At 40.7% G+C, this 21687-nt stretch overlaps 1 protein-coding gene across 3 annotated transcripts in view; it reads right to left on the reverse strand.

The window, feature by feature from the left end:
* Positions 1-1970: 1970 nt before the first annotated feature.
* Positions 1971-21687, reverse strand: part of tbc1d22a (TBC1 domain family, member 22a) — a 112167-nt gene continuing 92450 nt past the window's right edge. For all 3 annotated transcript variants that reach the window (XM_034131438.1, XM_034131439.1, XM_034131437.1), the window contains one exon: positions 1971-5092. In XM_034131438.1, the coding sequence (XP_033987329.1) occupies positions 4964-5092 (129 nt within the window). In that variant the 3' untranslated portion in view covers positions 1971-4963. The remainder of the gene's footprint in view (positions 5093-21687) is intronic.

Raw genomic sequence — 21687 nt, forward strand, 5'->3', positions numbered from 1 at the left:
GCGTGAGTCCTTTTCATCAAGGGCTCACGCTGGCAAGTGGTGCTTTATAACGGCCTGTAAATTGGGGGTGTTAGAAGGGTATTGGTAGGAGACCAGCTCCTGCTATAACATGACATACCGTACAAATAAACACCTTCAACTAGAGAGGAAAATGGCCGTGAGGAAAAGTAGATTTTGTTAATATTTGCACTATATCATTTTTACTTCGTAGTGTGCTCCAGCTGGTTCTTTGTTGAGACACACACACACACACACACACACACACACACACACACACACACACACACACACACACACACACACACACACACACACACACACACACACACACACACACACACACACACACACACACACACACACACACACACACACACACACACACACACACACACACACACACACCTTCCTGCGACCATTGTTGGTTTTAATGTATTTTTAATTTCCCATGAAGTGACTGGAGTCCTCGGTGACCGGCACTCCGTAATTGGCTGCCTGTGTGAACATCAGTCAACCTAACGAGAGCGAGGGAGCTACTACTGCTGCCTGCACATACACACACACAAAGGTATGTACCCTCATTTGCAAGTGAATGCAACCTGTCTTCTCTCCTTCCTGTTCTCTGAAACACACACAGAGAAAAAGAAAGTCTCATTAACCAAGCTTCTGCTGCCATTTCCTCCACAGGGAGCAGACAGGAAGTGTTTACCTGTTACACCATGTATGTGGGGATGGTGTGTGAATGCACAGGATACAATTAGCTGGATGTGGTGCATCAGCTGAGGCCTGCTTGAAATGCTGGGGAATGCATGCGCAGACACACATTTCTCTTCCATTTGACTCACATTGAAGAAATTCATTCTTAAGGCTTACTGCTGCTAACCCTTTTCGAATTGCGAACCAGTTCTTTGTGTTTCAACTGCAGCGGTGCTGGTTCTCGGACCAGAAAACTCCCAAAAGTATTGAACCCAAAAACTGCTGGGCTAGAACTGAAAACCACATACGTGAGAGGGTTACTTCGGATGCTGGGGCAAGATTAAACTGAGCATAACAGTTTATGGCATAAATAGATTTTTAATGACCACACATATGCCATAACCCTGTTTTGAACACCAGCACAAGCCATCTTTCTGTAGTTGTTATACTGGCTATCACGTGTCATCAACACACAGGCTAAACAGGTTGTCATATCACATCACAGGTAAGATCAATGTGAAAAAGATGCTGTTAAAATACACCGGCAGCAAACAGCTAATGCAGTCAGTCCTCATTCAGCCATACATAGACCCGGTTAATGTTCGGCAACCTGCGGTTTTATATAACATGTAATGCATTTACATAATATACACAATTATTAGTTTGTTTGCTTTTAATTTTGTCATTGATTAGTCAGACTGGCAGCAGTGGCTATGCTAACATCATCCCTGTAATAAGATTACTTTTTTGGCGCTATGTTGCCAAATATTGCATACTAAAACGGAACAAACTAAATCATTTATGTGGAAATATGCATCAAGGGACGTTGCTTTCGTGACATTTAGACAGTGGCTTACTACTTTCCAGCGGCAGGTGCCTTTAGCGAACGGTAGGCTAACCGGCGATGAAGCACAAGCGGCGTACCATTCCAGCACTCGGCAAATGGTACCCATTTATGGCGGCAAACCATATTCCAAGTCAGTCTGGAGAACAGTATGGAGCTGTGGAAGTCGTAATTCAATTCAATCTTCGTAAGAGCAACAGGAGCAAAGCTCTGACGCAGGCCGCTGCCTTGATTTAAAAAAAAGTGTCATGGCTTCCTGCGAACCAATTGCAACCCAAACTAGCACCAAAATAGAACTAGAGTGGAAAGGGGATTTGGGGAACCAATCACAGAGTAGTCATATATTTCAGTCTACAATAGATCATACACAACAGTACATTAATTGCGCACACACTCGGACGAAACACACAACACAAGGCCTTGTCCAAAGCAGTTTTGTCATATATAGGATTTATTTACACTTTCTATTTACAGATTCAAAATCATCTCTGTACACATTTTTAAATTCCAGAACCAGGACTCCTGTCACCCACACGCTCTAGTATTATTAGATTCTTCCGAATACTCAAGAGGCAAAAGACATGGATGGAGGACATTTTTTTCTTTCAGTTTCATAAACATATTTTCATGTGAGCGCGAAAAGAGGAACAAAAGCTGTTACTTCAGGACACCCTCATGAAGACGCTCCAAAGTGTGTTGGATAACAGATAACGGGCTCCAGCCAGAAACCAATAGGCCTTCATCACCATTGAGATGTTTGAGGATAGATTTGAAGCTTGTGAATGTGTTTGTTAAAGCATCTCAAGTAGTCAACTACTTCTGTTTAAAGGGGAAATGACTGCATATGTATTACAGCAAAAATAGCGAAACTGTTATGATTTGAAGGGGAAGGGGTGTTCTCTTTTCTCCATGACGCACACACACACATTCACAGAGGAGTAGCTGTCAACCTCATACATTATTTGCTGCCTCAGGCATAAATATACATAACCTGTAATCGCACAAACTAATGTAGTTAGCTAGTGAAAGTAACTCTAGGTTACTACTGTAGGTTTTTTTAGACATGACTTCTTGTGTTTTTGGTATCGGAAAGGCTAAAAAAAAAATTAACTTACTACAGCAGGAGGTGAAATCCAAAGCTTGACATGTACTTTAGTAACAATCGCTGTCCAGGGGAAGGAGATGGTGACCTATTCAAATGCCCAACGATTTATTAAACAGTTCATGTTGAAAAAAGACATGTTCCGTCCTTTCACAGCAAGTGTCATACTATTGCTTCCAGAAATCTAAAATGTGTCATTTAAGGTCAGAAACTCTCCGCAGTCAGGCACAACTTAATAGGCTCGTCATGTAAACAGCATAAAAAAATAAAAAAGGAAAATCTTTAAAACGCTGGTTGAAAGAATAAATCTCATATAAACAAAGACAGAGAGAGAGAGAGAGAGAGAGAAAGAGAGAGAGAGTTTTGTTTCCTTTGTCAGAGAGCATGGGAGATGAGGTGTGTAAAAAAAAAGAGGAAAAGATCCCGAGTGTGATCAAAGACTGACGGCTCTCACGGTAAAAACAAAGGAAAAAGCGCTGAAACTTCCAAAAGAAACACGACCCCGTCCCGCTCTCCTTCCATCTCCGCTTCACACACCTACACACACAGTCAGGCAGGGTGTGTGTGTGTGTGTGTGTGTGTGTGTGACAATAATGGGTCCTGGCGGTGTCACGGCGGGAGGCTTCAGACGTTAACAGCTCAGCGTTATGTCATGAATGTCTGATTTCCCCCCCCCCCCACCCCCAACATTAACACCAATATGGTGCTGCTGGCTTTGGGTAAGACATCCCATGATGCTCAGGGGAAAGAAGAGGGTGTTGTTGTGATAAGACACAATAATTAATAAGGTTATATTTTTAACGCCTCTGCTGCTTTTATGTGCAGCTCGCTTTATTTTTAGTAATTTGTTTTCATTATTTCACATTAAGATGAGTTTATTAATTCTTATCTGTTAAGCCTGTCCCGTTTGTCTCGTTGACATTTAAAGCCATTATTTTTGCACTATTCTATTTGTGTTTATATCACTATTATTAAGACCAGTTGGGGAAAAAGAGGTGCCGTTATTGTTTTTGAAAAAGCATCATAGGGGCCTCTTCAATTAGGAGAACTAATATAGATCAAACATGTGTAATCGCTTTCTCAAATGTGCAAGACTTCCTTAAAAACAGTCCGTGCACCTGCCGCTCGCATATCTTTATCGGAAATAAAATAAAGTGACAAGTGTGGATGAGATATGTATAGGAATAACTCGATACTGATGCTCAATAACTTCAATTAAAGCTGTATTTTTGAGTTTTTACTACTTTTTGGAGTGTTTGTAATCAAAGTGTCTGCTTTATTTTGAGTTTTTCAGTAACTGGTGCACATTAAGTTTCTTTGCAAAGGCAGAAGGAGAGGACTGAGGAGTAAACAAAGAAATATGTCTCCTAATTAAGGCTTTACTTCAAGACCAACGCTGCGAAAAGGCCTTTTTTTGAGGATGATTTCATTTCAAATTGAACTGCAAATTGTTATTCTTAACCCCATAATGATGTGTGTTCTCAATTTAGCAGGCACATATGTGGAATATGTGATGTGTGAGGTAGAGCTGGGTTCAGAGAGGGGGGGGGGGGGGGGGTAGATAATAGATAAGGAATAAGTAGCTTTCTCTCTCTAAATGGCTTCTGTTATGTCGACAGTGTGATGCTGCAGAGGGGTGGGAGGACGAGATAAAGTGGGAATGAGTTGTGTGTTTGTTATTTTAGAAGGAAGGAGGCATGTTTCCCCTCACAGATCTCTGTCTGTAAAGTCCTAGTGTTAGTTTGTCATGAAGGTGAACATCCCGTGTCCCTCCTGTCACACCGGCAGGAGAAAAAAATAAGAAAAACAGGAGAGGTCGTGTTCCTTCAGGTTGACCAGGACAACGGGCTCAGATAAATAAACCATGTAGCACGGCGTCCTTTTGCCATCTTTCTCTGTCGCTGCAAACTGAAAAAAAAGAGTCACATTTTGGCCTCGGGTAGCAAAAACAATGTATTGCCTTGGTATTGGATTTGTTTTGTTTTTTTGCAGAAAATATTTGTTTTCTGAGCGAGACTGGACCCCCGGCTGCTGAGCATCACCTCAGCGTCCTGCATCACCAAACTCCGACAAAAAGTCCTCAGTTTGTTCAGAGCTGATCAGAGAAAAATCATTTAAAAAAAGGGCTCCACATCAACGCGTTAAAATGCTACGCCACACGTCCTGCCAGTCATTGGTTGATTCAAATCTCTTAGTAGCTGAAAGGCTGAATAAGGGAAGAGAGGTTAAGAAAGAGGGAGGTCTGTCCCCGCAGGAAGGCCTCGAAGTTCAGAAGCAGGAGGAAGAGGAGGAAGAGGAGGAGCTGCAGAGAGTCACGCCTATCATCTCTTGTAGTGGTTGGGCGCGTCGGCAAAGGCGAACTTCAACCTGTAGGCTTCGGCCAGCAGCACGCTCACTTCCTCGTTGCCCCAGTGCATTGTGGGAAGGTTCTGCAGGAGGATCATCTGACCCTGTTGGGAGAACAAGCAAAAAAAGAACAATTAGAGCGGGAGAAAATCACAACTTTCTGGATAATTGATACATTTTCTAATGTTGGATGATGATTGCAATCCTAATTTGGACCCCGTTGACACCTTCACATGCAATCTGTGACTGGATATCGTATCTGGATGAGTAAAGATCCATGTCAATACAATTGTAATGGAAATGCGATCGACCATGGGACATCTGACGGTGATCTGGCTGCCGTGGTGAGCATATCACAGCTAGGTGTGATTGCAATCAAGAAAAAAACCGCCAATTTACTCTTCATCTTCCTTGTATCCCAATCAAGCCCGGAAAAAAGCTACAGACAACTCTTTTCACAGCAAAGGGATGTAAATATTAGCAGAACAATTTAAATACATTTGAAACTGCAGGGCCCATCTAAAGCAATCTCAATGCAACTACAGACTGAAGTTGGATTCTGGATCCGACAAAGTACACCCGTTGGGGTAATGCTAGTGTAGCAGACAGCGTTACACATGGGCTCTGCCTCTCTGAGTGTGACACAGATGTTATTAACTCAGTGGTTTAATAACAGCTGTGAGAGAGATAGAAGATAAAGAGGCAGGTACAGGGTACGGGGGAGGGGAAAGAAAGAATAAAGTGTCAAGTACAATCCAGTGGGGCTCAAGTCTTTGCCCAGATTCCCGTTCCGTACATTACCGTGTAAGTAAAAAGACAGAAAACAGGAACACACACACTCGGGTTCAATCTGGCCGACTAATGCGAGGGGAATGAGGCTGGTTAGCAGTGGGACACCCTGGTTCTGGGTGTGTGTGTGTGTGTGTGTGTGTGTGTGTGTGTGTGTGTGTGTGTGTGTGTGTGTGTGTGTGTGTGTGTGTGTGTGTGTGTGTGTGTGTGTGTGTGTGTGTGTGTGTGTGTGTGTGTGTGTGTGTGTGTGTGTGTGTGTGTCATGGATCAGTGTCCCGGGAGCTTTCATCATCAAGGCTGAAATCATTGCCGTGACAACAGGGTTTACAACCAATCACGGTGTTGATAATCACATTGAGGGATACATCATGTAGGTCTGGTGCTGTCGACACTGATCTGACTCCTGAGCTGCTATCGGAAAGGACACAGCTACGAATAGCATCTTAACACCGCATAACGTATTTGAATGTAATAAAAGGACATTCTTTTTTTATCTAAAAGACAAAAAATGTAGGGAATATTGTAATAAAAAACGTCCTTGTCTGATTTATCTGTTCGTATGCCTGGCAAGGACACTTAAAGTTCAACCTTATTCTCAATCTCAACATTGAAAATTCATTTTTTTAATTCAAAACCCATACTTTAATTGTTGTCCTCTTATGCAAGGAGCTTAACCTCGTCATATAATTGTAATACAGGCGTTTTATAACAGTCTAAATGCATTTTCCACCCTCATCTTCATCAAACTACACAAAACTTTAGCCAGGTATTTTCACTACAGCGGGACTCTTTGTATTATTTAACCCTCCTATGTATTAACGTGATGGTGTTTGGCTCCATTAATTCTTTCCTTCCTCGCATGTTTTTAATGAGCCGATGAGACGACCCTGATGACTTTTCAACAAAAAGCATTTGTATTCCACAGGAGGATGGAAAAGTACAAGTTTCCTACAACTAATTAAACTCAGAGCTGCCATCCAAGCCAGATTTTACAGATTATGCGGCAGCTGTGTTTCATCTTCTGAATATCTTAAAAAGGTGAAACTCAGTTTTGAACTTGCGTGTTCAAAATGTTTGTTGTTAACTGAAAGAGTAGCTGGTGATTGTTTTCACTTCCAAGAGCCTTGGGCCCTTGAAATGTGTTCAAACTGTTTCAGTATTTAAAAATATTCTTAGAGCAAAAAAGCTAATTTGCCCGGCAGTGTCGTCAAACATAAAACTCACGATTAGATTCCCTCTAAAATAAAACTTGTATCCCTATCATCGGAATCCAGCTGCCTGTTTCCACGGTTTAAAAAGCGCTATAATAGATGCTCATTTAAGGAACAAACCTGAACCCTGACTTTAAAAGGCTGACCTAATAACATTCCCCCTGGTTCTGAAAGACGCACTCCTCTGAAGTATTTTCGCTCACAGGGAAGGAGAGGCAGTCTGATCAGGATTCAGCACATCTTTTCTCTCATCTGTATTCAATAGAGCATCACTATAGCGCTCCGCCGTTCACCACTCACCCTCTCCCTTTCACACACACAAATCCAACAATGTAGCTCACGGCTAAAGGAGTGCGCATTAAGTGGGTTCATGTGTTGCGTATTTATGATTAGGTTATGTTTGCTCACGGGGAAATGATTAAATGCTTAAGAGAAAAAGGTTTTGTCCTGCTAAAAACATCAGGCAACTGAACTTCTCCCCATGTACCAGTCAGACTTAAAGAGCGCAGTTCATGTGTATGGATGCTTTGTGTTTATGTAATAGTTTGTGTGTAGTAAGTATTCTGTGTGTGGCCGCGGAGGTCCTGGGCGCCTGGGGCTAGACACCATGTACCTCCCCGACTGCACCGCCCCAGGCTCTTTAGAAAAGAAAAAAACGTAAGCCTCCCTATGGAATAACAACACTGTATCCAAGCTATGACTTTTAGTGAAACAACAAGCCGAGAAGCTAACAAGTCCACTAATATTCTTTCCTTAATCATTAGAAACTCTTGAATTCAGTGGAGGGATTTAACAACCAAACCAGATCAATAGGATGCTGTTGTTTTAAAGCAACACTTCGTAACACGGGGTGGAGAATGTTGCCTTATAATATTATCAGTAATGTATTTGACTTTTTTTATATTTTCTTGTTGTGTAACTATGTTGCAACATGTGTACCTAGAGACAGCTAGTGCTAGCTAGCGCCCTGTCTGATATGAATACAGACAGACTAGAGCCAAACCTCACATATAAAAGGTCCTATTTTAACGGCAACAGCATAGTGATGGGTGAATAAGAGTAGACATATGAATCTTTATTTTTATAGAATGCTGTAGGAATGAGTCCCAAAACCCGGAAATGAGTCAGCATTTTTGCAATTGTCGTTCTGTCAATGGGCTTTGGTAAAAGGCCTGAAATTAGATTTAACATATAACATAAAATATAGGGATGCTCCGATCGCCGGAATCACTATCGGCCGATACCGATCGAGTGGGTGGGTGCTATGGGGAACTTCCATTTAAAGTGATGTTCACAACTCAGTTAATGGGGCTCATTCACTGGCGCTTCCACAAACAACAACCAACATAATTATTACATTCAAATTAAGTACATTATTCATGTTTACATTAACTTTGGATAATAACACGGGAGAAATGACCTCTCTCCCTCTCCTGACAGCCCGTCAGTATCTCATGCAGCTCACTGATCCAGTAATGAGTGACCCGACAGTGAAGAATAAATATATTTATAACTAGTTTAGCTTGTTCCAGAGGTAGATAAAATAGCTAAGTGTGTTAGGTCTAACTCTTGTGTGTTTCGCTCCGCTCACCGGTCTGTCACAGCGGGCGGTAGGGCTGCTCGATTATGGCAAAAATCATAATCTCGATTATTTGGGTCAATAATTGAAATCGCGATTATTAAAAACGATTATCCATTTACTTTGAAAACATCAATTTATTGAAAAAAAAAAATGTGAACAGTATGTTTTTAACAGTTGATTACCCTGAACTTTAAGTATAATTCAACTGAAAAACCAATAAAAAAATAAATAAATAATCGTTTTATTTCGATTATGTTGTTTTCATAATCGTTGCAAGCCAAAATCGTAATTGCGATTAAAATACGATTAATTGAGCAGCCCTAGCGGGCGGAGCTGCAGAATTTCTGCTTCACACACGTTGCATACCGCTATTTTATTGTCATTTTCGAACACCTTAAAATACTGTCAGAGTGGTGAAGCCATTTTGGCGAGCTTGTTTTGCCGCACACAGAGAAAAGTGTCATGTTTTTTACGTCATGTGATCGGCTCTCACGATCGGCCTTTATAGAGAGCACCGATTGATCGGCAGAGAGTGAATATCGGCCGATCGATCGGAGCATCCCTAATAAAATACATCAGTAAATTGTGATGACTAATAACAAACAAATCGTTGAAAATCAAAGGTTGTAATCAAAAATCAAATCCAATGGTGGTCTTAAAATCAGAAGTTAAATTAAATCGTTGAATTGTAAAATGGTGGAACCCATAATAAAAAAAGGTAATGCCTGACATGTTATGTGTATATAATGAAGTGTTTGGGTGCAATAGCATCTGTTGGGGTTAGAGGATGATGGGTAATAGTAGGAGGGAAATTTACCATGTGCTACCATGTATTTATAAATCAACAAAATGCACTAATTGTTATGCTACAGGAGAAGGACCAAATACTTTCTAATCAAATCCAGCTTGGAGTGTTACAGTTGTTAAGGCAACACACCCAAACACACACACACACACAGGACACGTTCACTGGCGCACCGACACACACAAGTACACACCCATAGTGACTGAGGAGCTTCATTAGGAGCATATTTCTGCACGGTAACCATCTGCCGGCTATCACTTCTGTTGGGCTAATGACTTTAATACGGTTTAATTGCATACATCTCGCTGTCAGGGGGGAACGCTGTATCCACTCCACTCCACACAGGTGGCAACACTCCACGCTGAGAGGCCACGAGTCTGTGTGGAGGAGTGTTTGTGTGAGAGAAGAAAAAAAAAATGATACAGTACATTTAAGGTAAAGGCAGACAGAAAATAGCAATGTGGGTGTGTGGGTGCTTGTGGTTATTGAAGCTTGAATATCCCACAATACTAACAAACACATTGATCCACCATTATTGTATACAGTACGCTACAAAAGGAACACAATTAGCTCTCCATCTCCAACGCTTGGCGGGGCTTAAAGTGGTTAATGGCTATTGATAGTGAAGGGAAAGCAGATTGTCAATAGAGTCAGTGCTCAGGCTCTTTCTTCGCAAAGTGAATGGGATAACATAATGGTTACGCAGAGATTCAATGCAACCGTCAAGGGGAATTTCTTCACAGTGTGTATAGTTGTCGTAATAACCTACGTGTGACATAAAAAGTGGCACATGCTCAGCGGAAAATGGGAAGAGCCGCTGACTCACCCCACGGGGAAATTTAGCGAAAAACAAAAGCCACACAATTAAAGCCCATTCTTCCTGTGAGCCTGATGGTTTATTTGCTGGCAGAATGAGACAGTGCTAAGTGAAGGGAGTACAATGGGTTGCCAAAAGTCCTGCGAGGTGCCTTGTGGTCTTTCCCGCGGTTTCAACTACAGCTCCCGACAGCGTGCCGCGAAAAAACCCTGGTGAAACTAACGGGGGAGAGATGGCAGGCTCACAATCACACGCACTTATGTGGCTAAAATGGCTTGTAGTCCCTGCTGTATTCCTTCGACACGTGTCACTCTAACTCTTCAAACAACGTATCTACATGAACACACCGATGAGGTTGCTCCAACAGAGACTGTCTACCGCGTGTTCCAACGCTCCAGGCTGCTGCGGGTGGTGGTAATGGTGTTTTGCAGCACCCCGAGGTGTAATGGGCCTGGGCACGGCTCTGTCAGGGCCATTAGCTTGCTGTAGTTCGTATAATTACACAAAATGGGCACTCTGGCAAACAGTGGGTGCTAATGTAGGAGTGGAGCACTGTAGCATGTGGAGGTAAGAGCTGACGTAGCATGGTAATGCCAAGTTATCTTGTGAAGGCTGCTGGGTAAATTGCTAGCTTTTCTAGAAAATAGTAATAAATGACCAAAAGTCATTATTATATAATGATGCTGCTACGTAGTCCCCCATACTGTGTTATAATGCCGCTAAAATCCCTATACTGTTTCAATTGACCTATTTTAATGTTTTCAGCGCCAGATAAACAGTGTAAAAAAAGTAATTTAATTGCCCATAAGACGGCATGTTTCTCATTAGTCATTCCCAAGCGGCTTTGAAAAAATCCCTACTTATACACAAATAAATTACACATTCATGCCTTTCAATGTATGTATTTTCCTTACATTATTATACTATAGCAGTATATATATCATTCTAGCAGTAAAGTTGTATTCCATTGTTGTAGTAAGGGACCATACGAAGGAACTGTGCTCTGCAGGCGTGTCAGGTTTGGTTTAAGCGGATAGAAAACAGAGACTCACACCTCGCCTGTCTTTTGTCTTGAAAATGTCAACAGCTGTCTCTAGGGGAGTTCTCTTTTTGTACCTAGGGCAAGTGGGGTGCTTTCAGCTGTCTTTAGCACATTTGGAGGAAACTGTGCTGTCCTTTTTACAGAGTACATAAAGCAGAAGTCCCCAAACTCATCATAAAGTAAAATATGCTCCAATATTATGCATTTATGTGATGTCCATGTAAAGGATGTAGGATCTGTATTTTCAGGAAGATTACAAACAGGATTTATAATAATCTTCAATGTGATAATGAACAAAAGACTAAATTCATTTTCAAGCAACAGTGGCAGTGAACAAATGTTGCCAAAAAAAAACATGAAAAACAAGAATTTTACAATCCTAATGATGTCCCTTTGGCAAGGAATTCATAGAATATTGTGAGAAAACACAGATAGTAACGCAATATGGTGACTTATGAAACTATATAGCCAAGGTTTAAGTAACTTCCATGCAGGACTGGAAAGAAAAAGGAGAATGAGTAAATAAACAATTAGCTAATTTGTCATTGACGTATTTCTAGCATGCATGTGCAGCAGAGTCAAAGTCTGTCCTCGATGTGTAAATACAATTAATTCCTGCGGTTTATTTTATAAAAGGGAAAAGATAAGGGACATGTGGGATGTGGGTTCAACCTTTGGTAATTTAAATACTGTGGGAGTGTGAATGGGAATGGATGACAGATTGGTTGAAAGCTTTCAGTACACATAAGCGTGGGTGTTGGCGTTGAGGTTATCATTTGGATACTTCGACCACTAACAGCACCACAGAAAATAATGTATTTTAATGGTTTTAATTCAAACTGAAGGATCAAAAATAGTTAATAGGTCTGTGAAATAACTCTGGTTTCTTTGCTCTCAGCGGTTCACAGCGGGCTTTAGCCTTGCACCCGTTCTGTACCAGTCAGTGCCAGCCCAGTGACAAGTTCATAACCTCTGGAAAAATGTAGCCGGAAGCAATCTAAGTGCTAAAGCAGTTGTCTCTGCTTTCTCTGTGTAGTGAAGCATTAACGGTGATATTTCACCCTGCTTGAGAAGTTTCACTTTTCAGCACGTATAACTTCAAAGTTCAAGAGCAGTCAATATTTATGCATTTGCCCCTTCCGCTTCAACCGTTAGCGCCCAGAATCACACCGTTTGGAACATGGAAAAGTACTTCAGGAATGTATGAGCCAATCCACTGCAACGCATGTCTGTTGTTGATCTACACTTGGATACCATGCTGATAACTGCAACATTTGAGCTATTAACAGATCAAGAGGCACTTTACCAAGTAGAGGCCATAAACGTTGACATACTGAGTAGTATCGTATGTCAAGAACAAATGACATAGTATCTAGGTTGAAAAAAGTCATAATAGTATAGTATGCCGAGTTTTTACCCAATGACGCATACAAAAACCCTCTACCCCAGCTTTACCCGTATAACTCCAGTCATCACCAGGGAAAGAAAGGCCATGCTAATCAAGGGTTCAGAAAAAAAACCAGGAGCAGAAATGCCTCATTTCTGGCTTGCAGTGCATATAAGAGCATTTCAATCTAAAATTCAATATTTATGTGTCAGTTCATGACCTGGCGCATTCCTCAAACCTCTCTTCTCTTTTTCTTAAAAATCCATTTCCCCCTGCTGCTGCAGTGTTTATCCCTCAGAAGCGGGTCGATAGTGCTGTTTATTTGGTGTGTTTATGTCTTAAGTGAGTTGAGCAGGCGGGCATGCAGTTGGCTGACAGAACAATTCTGTAATTCTGTTATCTTAGGGCAAAAAATACATAAAAATCTGACTCTTCCTATCTCCATGTTCCTCTCTCGTGGGAGTAAACCTCAGCCAATGATACTGTCGGCGATGACTCTCCCAACGAAAGCTAATCATCCCACAACTGGCGGCTTTGAGGTGATGAATGCTTAAACTCCTGCTTGTGCTCAAAAGCAATGAGCAATAGCAACAACACAAGTAGATATATCAAACAAACACATATTTTAGGAGAAAACACTTACACCTCGGCTTTTGCCAACGAAACAACATAAATTCAGCGCACAAGCCGATGGAAGTTAGTTTTAAAGTTTGGTTGTCAGGGATGGAGAAGATATACGTATGAAAGATGGATGCCACAGAATAAAAGGCAAGATGGGGTTACATAATTACTCCCACCATAATAAGCCCTGTCTCTTTTTCATCGTCTCCTATTGTTTTTAGCACAAATAGATTCATATGGGCGCAGCACTCAATCAACGGGGTGATTCATAAAAGTTGTTTAGCGGGGGTGGTCATGTCTAATGTGTTGCCATCCTTCAACGAAGCAAGAGGGTTTGCTTTATATCAGTGCATTTTGGGGAGAAAGTCATGGGGGAGAAAATGAGGAGATCTTCTCATGATAAATTAGGGGAAAATGTGGAATTAATAAGAGGAGGGATGAAGCTCTTTACAATGGATTGCAAGTTGGATACTTGCTATTGCTCAAAAAAAGAAAAAGAGTTGCACATAATTCAGGATCAATGTTCTAAATTGTGGCTACAGATAGTCTGACATATAAGACAAGACAAGATCAAATAAAATGAGATAAATATTTTTTTCCTACAAGTCAACAAGGAGCCATCAACTGTGAAATAGACTGGCGCAGTTATAAAACAAGGGTGATTATATCGAATGATTAATGAATATCAGCATATCACATATTATTAAATGACAGAATTACAAATGTGCATGGGGAAAGCTTTGTCATAGAAATTGGAAAAAAGTGATTTCCCAGTAGGGGGCCCTGTGGACTACTTTGTTTGCAGCCTATGTGTTGGCAAAACAAAACAACGAGTGACCAGATGTCCTGATTAGACTGTGTGAGTTCCAGTTTTCAAGCATTTGTCCTGGCGTCCTGACAGGGACACACTTTGTTCTGATAATTAGAATGAATACATTTAGTTTCACCCCCAAAATAAACTTTAAAGGAGGTCTTTGTGAAATGTGTCAGCAGGCAAAAATAATGGCTTAATTAGGACAATGATTGGGGTGAATAAACACGCTAATGTCTCTTTCTCTTTTATCAGTATACAGAGCAGTGGCAGGGAACGCACAAATAACAAACTGATTAAATTAGGGTTCTAAATGAGGTAAAAACTCTTCATTGGTGGAGAAAATAAAGGTGGCATGATCCGTTGCTATCGCCTCACATAGAAGAGAACAAGAAGATCTATCTGTTTGGTTGAGTTGAAGGGGCCTCAATTTCAGGTTCATATTTGTATGTTGTGCCTCTACTGTGACATGTTTTTTCACCCTCTGTCTGAAACCATAGCCCAGTCTGCTCTGATTGGTCAGTTGGCCGGCTCTTTTGTGATTGGTCAACCGCTTACGGCCCGTCCACACGGCGGCGTGTGTTGAAGCTTCAACGCTTCTGCCCATTCACTTTGAATGGGGTGACGTCACGCTTCGCCCAACTGCATTGTGGGAGCGTCGCTACGCGGCGCTCGCTTCAAAAGTTGAGCAATGTTCAACTTTTGAAGCTTCGACGGAAGCGTCAGCCAATCAAATCATATGCCAGTACAAGCTCTAGCCAATCAAACCGCGTGCTTGTGTGTCTGGGGCGGGAGATTCATGTGATTGGTTGTTGGTCGAGTTTCAGACACACCCGCCGGCAAGCTTCAACGCACGCCGCCGTGTGGACGCTGCGTTAGAGTTCTCCGATCCCTTAGCCTATCACTTACAATGTGTTGGAAGGCTAGCTAATAGTAGCATGAGTGTTACAATGTGATATCACTATGTTACGGTATTAACAAAGTAAGTGAGTCCAATTGAAATGTTTCAGGGAATTTGGGGATTTTAGCTTTTGTAGACCATTTACATGCACAAAGACCTATATAACACACTACAGGAAAGGGAACAACCCCAAAAAAAGCATAATAGGGCCCCTTTAAGACAAAAACAACTAATAATTCAAGCTAAAACAGAACCAATTGGCTAATTAAATCCAAGCAAGAATTTGTGGATTTCATCTTCTCTGCATTATAATAATTCATCTCAAACAACATGTTCCTGGTTGCTGTGATTGAAAGAGTGCTGACATTTCCAGAGCACTGCGGTTCCTCTGGAGTACCCTCCTCTACTTTATTGCCAAGGCGGTCTAACCCAGGGTCTGCAGAACTGATCTGAGGACAGACGCTGACATTTACAAAAGGTCCACCGTTTTTCACACACCATTAATTAAAGTGAAAACAAATCTTTGCCTCCCTTCGCTTCAGCTGCTCCTGCAAGTCTTCGGGAAAACTGTAGTGACACAGTGATTCCATTTAGACAGAACTAATAGGTTTACTTTCACGAAAACGCTTGGCCTCACATTAACGATGACGACGGGGGAGCCTCGCGACGGGGACTATTCAGCGGCGCTCGCTAATGAAATCTCAGGGAAACTCTGTTAAAGTGATCAAGAGGTTTGGAATGACGGCCATTAAATCAATGTTGACAAATAATGCTATAGTTTTGTTTTGAATGGACACAAAAAAAGTGTGTCCTTGTGAGTGTGCAGATTATTTGATGTGCTGCTTGACTTTGAATGTACAAAATGTAACACAGAATATTAACTCCATGTTATCCTGGAACATGTGAAATGCATTAGACTGGAGAAGGTACACATTACAACATTAATAAAGTAGGTCTTTTACGCATTATTGAGTGCCCAGCTGTTTCTTTAATCACCTCTTATGAAGTGTGAAAGTATGAACGCAATATGCATCTTAATAATAGCTATGGTGCAAGATTGGCATTGTAAAGGATGACAAAATAATTAGATGTATGTTAATGGCAAATATATATGTTTTGCTGTAAGAAAATTGACTTTAAATCCACATTACCAAGTGTAAAGGGGGTCTTATATAATAATGTTCATATAAATGGTGTATGTTGATCAGAGGTACAGACATAGTTTGCAAAAAAAAATAAAGCTTTGAGTATGTACTCTTTGTGCAATTTTCGTTCCTACTCTCACATGGAGGAGGAAAGTGTGGGCCCCTCTGCTGGAAATACTTTACTGGGTGACCTGACCCCGGATGAGCGCTAAATGATGGATAGATGGACTCTATGTGCCTTTTCAAACTTGGGAAAATGACAAAGTACCATTTCTGCTGCCAACTTCAAAGCATGAGTGCCGAAGATGTATCATACCGGCTGAATACTTTCAGAAAAACAACCATTTCTTTTTTTAACAGGGTAGTTGCAGCAACAGATTCCTTCTCAAGCACCAAGAACTCCTGCAAATAGTGACAATTTGAGTAAAATGTACGTCTGTTTAAGGAGAGGGACCACCTGGAATCGTCCTTTTTAAGGGTGTCCTCTTTGAAATCAAATTATAAAAATAGCTAAATTGCGAAAATAGCCATGATTTTAAAATGTCACTGAAAAATATGGCTATTACTTTCTTCCGAACCTTTAGGGCTTTTTCGATGCAGATTGGCATATTTTCTATTTTCCCAGATGATGTTCGGTTTCACAATTAAGAAGCTCTACTAGTGCAGTCTGAGGGACCAGAGGGCAGAGTGTTTTCTTACTAATTTAAAGGCAGCTCTGCAAAGTCCTGCTGGTGTCTGCATGGACTTATGGGAAATGATTGTATAATATCTCTACCTATTACTGTGTGTATTGTTTGTTTGAGTTGTCTTGTCTATGAGCGCGAGGGTTAGACCGGCACCGAATTGCGTGTGTGTTGGTGCACACGCTAACTTATCCTTGCATTGCAGGCCTGCAGTTAGCGGTTGTGTGCTAGCTGAGCTGGAACGGGGTAAGGCAGATTGCTTTGGGAGTGCTTTACTCCTCCTGCTATTCATTTAGCAGCTTAACCAATCCAATCCCACAACCAGGAGAGGAGATTTAACATTTACTCTCCTTACTAGTTTTGATAACAATGCATGAATTATCCTTTTTAAATTACTTTCTGCATGCGTTTTTAAATTAAAAACTATTAAAGTGAATCAATCATTCGTGTTCCCTCTCAGGAGCCGGAGCGTGTAACTCTGTGGCAGTTTGTCACCCACTGCATTTTACATTAAAGACAATTAGCTCACACTTTTACACAGGGCTTGACTGAAATGCAGTGACGGAGCAGATTTAGAGGGTTACATGTATTAAACAAAATGCCCTCCGAAGAATAACTTGTTTTTCAACTCCCGCATTTAAGAGTTTAAAAATGCAACTCCAGCTTTCATAAGAGGTCAAATCTAATACAACACAATATGATTTATAAACAGGATGTTAATAATTAAGTAGACCAGGGGTTCTCGCAAACCCAGTATCAATCAAAGCAGTAATATACTGCAATAACACAAAACAACAAGCTGTTAATGTTATGCTGTGCTAACTAGCATCTAGCGGGCCTACAGGCATGGGAAAATTGGAGTAGCAAATCAGTTTAATACCAAGTAGATTGAAGAGAACAGGTTGGAAACCTTTATTATATTGCTGGAAGGCCGTGTTGTTTGTGTAAATGCATGTTGAAAAGACAAAATTGATTTCTGTTTCTGTTAATGGGTGTGTTGGATTGTCTTAGACGGAATAATGGTATTGCCTTTGGACAGTTAAGGAGCCCTAAACTACTGGATGTCCTCATAGAAAGAAGACAAGATGTCTCTTAAGGCCCAGACACACCAGTCTGTACGGTTAATCATTTGAGAACCATGAATATCTAATGAAATCAATCAATCAATTTATAGCCGCTGAGACATTCCACTAAAAACCACAATGTAGACCTCACTCAAAGAAAGCTCAAAGGATCTCCATTGTCAGAATGCATGATCCTCTGGGAACCATGAAAAAGACAAATTACTGCAATCGATCTAATTTGATATTTCAGTCTTCAGTCAGGACCGAAGACTGGGGCTCGACACACAATTCCATCCCTGAAGGCCCTTTAATCATGATGTTAATGATAAAGTGCCAAAGAAAGAGCAGGAAGAAGTATCAGAGTTACGCGGGGAAAGGAAAGAGGAACAGAATGAAAGACGGAGACCGAAGGAAACGGGAAAAACAAAAAAAAAGATGAAATTGAACAGCAAGAGAGGCTGTGAATTAGTAACACGAGAGGGGAACGTGAGAGGAGCGGGATGCTGTGAGGGTTGTTGGATAAAGCATGTGGAGATAAGAGCTGTTCAACAGGCCCTTAAAAACCTGCCAGGCCTACGTTTGAACTCTGAGGCTCAGTGGATCCCAGGCAGAAATCTCTTGGAATTAAACCACTAAAGCTGAGAAGAGAAGAAATCTGAACTTTTTCTCTTTCCTCACTGACACTAATCTTAGTCAAAAAAGTACTTAGTAAAATTGTATTATATTTGGTTGATAGATTTCTGAAAAAGAGCAATTTTCCCTCGAAGCCACAACCCCATGAAAAGTCATTTATTATGAATTATTATTTGTAACTTCACGATTTTAAACTGAATACATATTAATTTAATCTGCTACACTGACAAACTGAGCCAGTCAACACACACACACACACACACACACACGACATCTGTGTTCCATCAAGTACAAACAACAGACTTCCGTGAAGACATAAACAAATAGGCGACGAGAGCTCATTTGCTGTATACTGGGCAGGGGAAAATGCCAGGATGACATTTGGCTGTATCTGATTGTAAGCGTGTGTGTGTGTGTGTATGTGTGTATGTGTGTGTGTGTGTGTGTGTGTGTGTGTGTGTGTGTGTGTGTGTGTGTGTGTGTGTGTGTGTGTGTGTGTGTGTCAACAGAGACAAGTGTTGAGTTTGTATAACCAGAAAAGAACATTAAGAGACTTCTAAAGCAGGAAAAGATTAGAAAACAGAGAAAGTTTTACTTAAACCTGATATAATAGAACAAAAGGGGGTATTAGAAATAAAGATATGTCCTTAATACAAACCTGTTTTTAATCAAGGCCAAGTGTTTCATGCAGTTGAGACCACTTTCTAGGGTATCTACAGAGCCCAAGGAAGTACAGAGTATAAGGAAAGTTTTTCTTAAGATTCTTGCATTAAGTATATACCATTCCTCCGGTATGATATGTTTTATTATTTAGGAGTCTAAGTCCCGAACTAAGGCAAACAAACTTTGGACTGACACTAGGTTGCATGCCTGAGAACATGTTGGATGTTGTACTGTATATATATATATATATATATATATATATATATATATATATATATATATATATATATATATATATATATATATATATATATATATATATATATATATTTGTATATATTTTTTTCAACCTTTCGAACTTTGCCTATGAGCTGAGATACATTTTAAAACAAGACTAAAAATATACAGCCATGCTGCTTTATGAGGTTGTATTCACAGTGATGCTTTAAACTCAATGCTAGAATCAGTGCAGTGTTAAGATGATAATACTAAGCTAGTTCACCATGTGAGTTTTGCTAATGAGTGATAAACAGAAAGTACAGTTAAGGCTGATGGTATGGGTAAAGGAAAACTCAGGGGATCACCAAAGTATTAAAATCCATGCTCTGGGGAATATGAATTTCTGAATAAAATGTGCCAATTAATCTAGATGGGAGGATATTTCACTGGATAAGGGAAAACGTTGGAGTACTAGGGCTGATACACATCACCAAAAGTAATTGAGCTGACATGGACTCGTAACGTCTGTACAAAACTCCCTGGCAAGCCAAGCAGTATGCATTGAGATATTCCATTCTGGGCTATAGCTGTGGACAGGCATTGGCTTGCATAGACTCATACTGCTAGAATGGCTAACAAGCAGAAGGGAATAAATTAAAACTGCACAGATTAAAAGTCCCTTTTTCTCCCAGTGATGTTAAGTCACAAGCTTCTCCCATTCTAGTGATCAAAAATTAAGCTGACCTAGCTGTCTTCAAGCTGATGGTGCAGAGGAGCTTACTGAATTCATTATGATTCTCAAGTCTGCCATTGTTGACTCCCCCACAGGCTCTGTCTGCTCTCAGTGTGCCTGCCAAGTCATGTTCAAATTATGAATATTTTCATAAATGGATTGCCTTTTTTTTCTTTTTTTCTCAATGCAAGAGCGGGCAGACTGTAACTACATAAAGGTTAGCGAGGCTTCTCCGTGTGCATAGCTCAAAACGCTGCAAAAATCCATTAAAAAAACCTATAGCCATCTGAAATTCAATCTGAAAATGGAATCCAACAAAAAATAGCAATCTTAACTGGAGTGAGAATAGGGGAGAGGGTGTAAAAAGAGCATGAAAAGTATGAAGAGATGAGTCAGTTGATGCCTCATCTTCAAACTCCGACAGCCTCCAAGTGTCTCAGTGGGTGGACCGGCTTTAATCAACTGGCCTTCATCTAAAACACAGGTTATTTAGAAGCACAACCCTCCACTGCTATCGCCTTTGAAGACTTCTGATTTATGATATGGTGGGAGTGACAGAAGATTGAGTGCCCCCCCTGTATCAGCTGTAATTGTATTGGGTTTATCCCTTTTTTCTTCAGCGTTAGCGCCTAAGGCGAGCTACGGGAAAAACTCAGATCTGCAGGACCTCTGAAACGCTTAGGGTCATTTCTCATTGAAGTTCGAAATAAAACAACTCAGTGCACTGGTTTTGATAAATAAAAACAAGCATGACGGCAATAGTCACTGTTGCTATGATCCGACATGTCATTACTAGCTATTTTTGTAATTTATTCACACTGTGGGAAACTGCTATTCTCCCATTTGTCATGATGTGCTTTAAGGATGTATTAAAAAAAGCCACAAAGTGATAATGAAGTAGTGGTATTTTAGTACTAGTATTAGTATTTAAAAATGTGATTAATGATGATAATTCACATATTATTGTGGTTGATGCGAATACATTTGATGTACTGTATGTTTTCTGTAAAAGAGTCCTCACTGAGTACACATATATAGCATTTGTTAATAAACACATCACCCTCAGGATAGCAGTTTTCCTTACTTTTATTTTGAAACCACTGATATATAAAACCTACCGCTTATCGTTTGCATTTTGAAAGGTTGTTATAGCCTTTAAGCCTCAAGCGTGTGCGAGCTGCAGCCCGATGCATAGTCAGCTTTAATTAATCATCTGTAACATTGTGTCTTTAGAATAATGTTGTAGGGGTTGTAACATTAGACAAAAGAGTGCTACACCATATAACAAAAAGCTTTCTTTTTCCCTTCCGTTGCACTAAAGTTTAATGTGTGCTTTTGTCTCTTACCACTCTCCCTACCCCCTCATTGCCACCCTGATCCTCTCCTCCCTCTACGCCTCCTCTTTTCCTCTCATCTTCACGAGGAGGGAAACTTTGCCCTTGGCGCACGACTTGGTAGTCAGTATGGCGAGCCAGCGAGGAAAGCTATGCGGAGTTGGGAGGATAGTGTGCTTGCATTCTTGTAAATGTGAATATAATACAGTTGACCACACGGTACCATGAGATGACAATGATTGATTGATCATATCATATG

Source organism: Trematomus bernacchii, unplaced genomic scaffold (genome assembly GCF_902827165.1).
Source record: "Trematomus bernacchii unplaced genomic scaffold, fTreBer1.1, whole genome shotgun sequence".
NCBI lineage: Eukaryota > Metazoa > Chordata > Actinopteri > Perciformes > Nototheniidae > Trematomus > Trematomus bernacchii.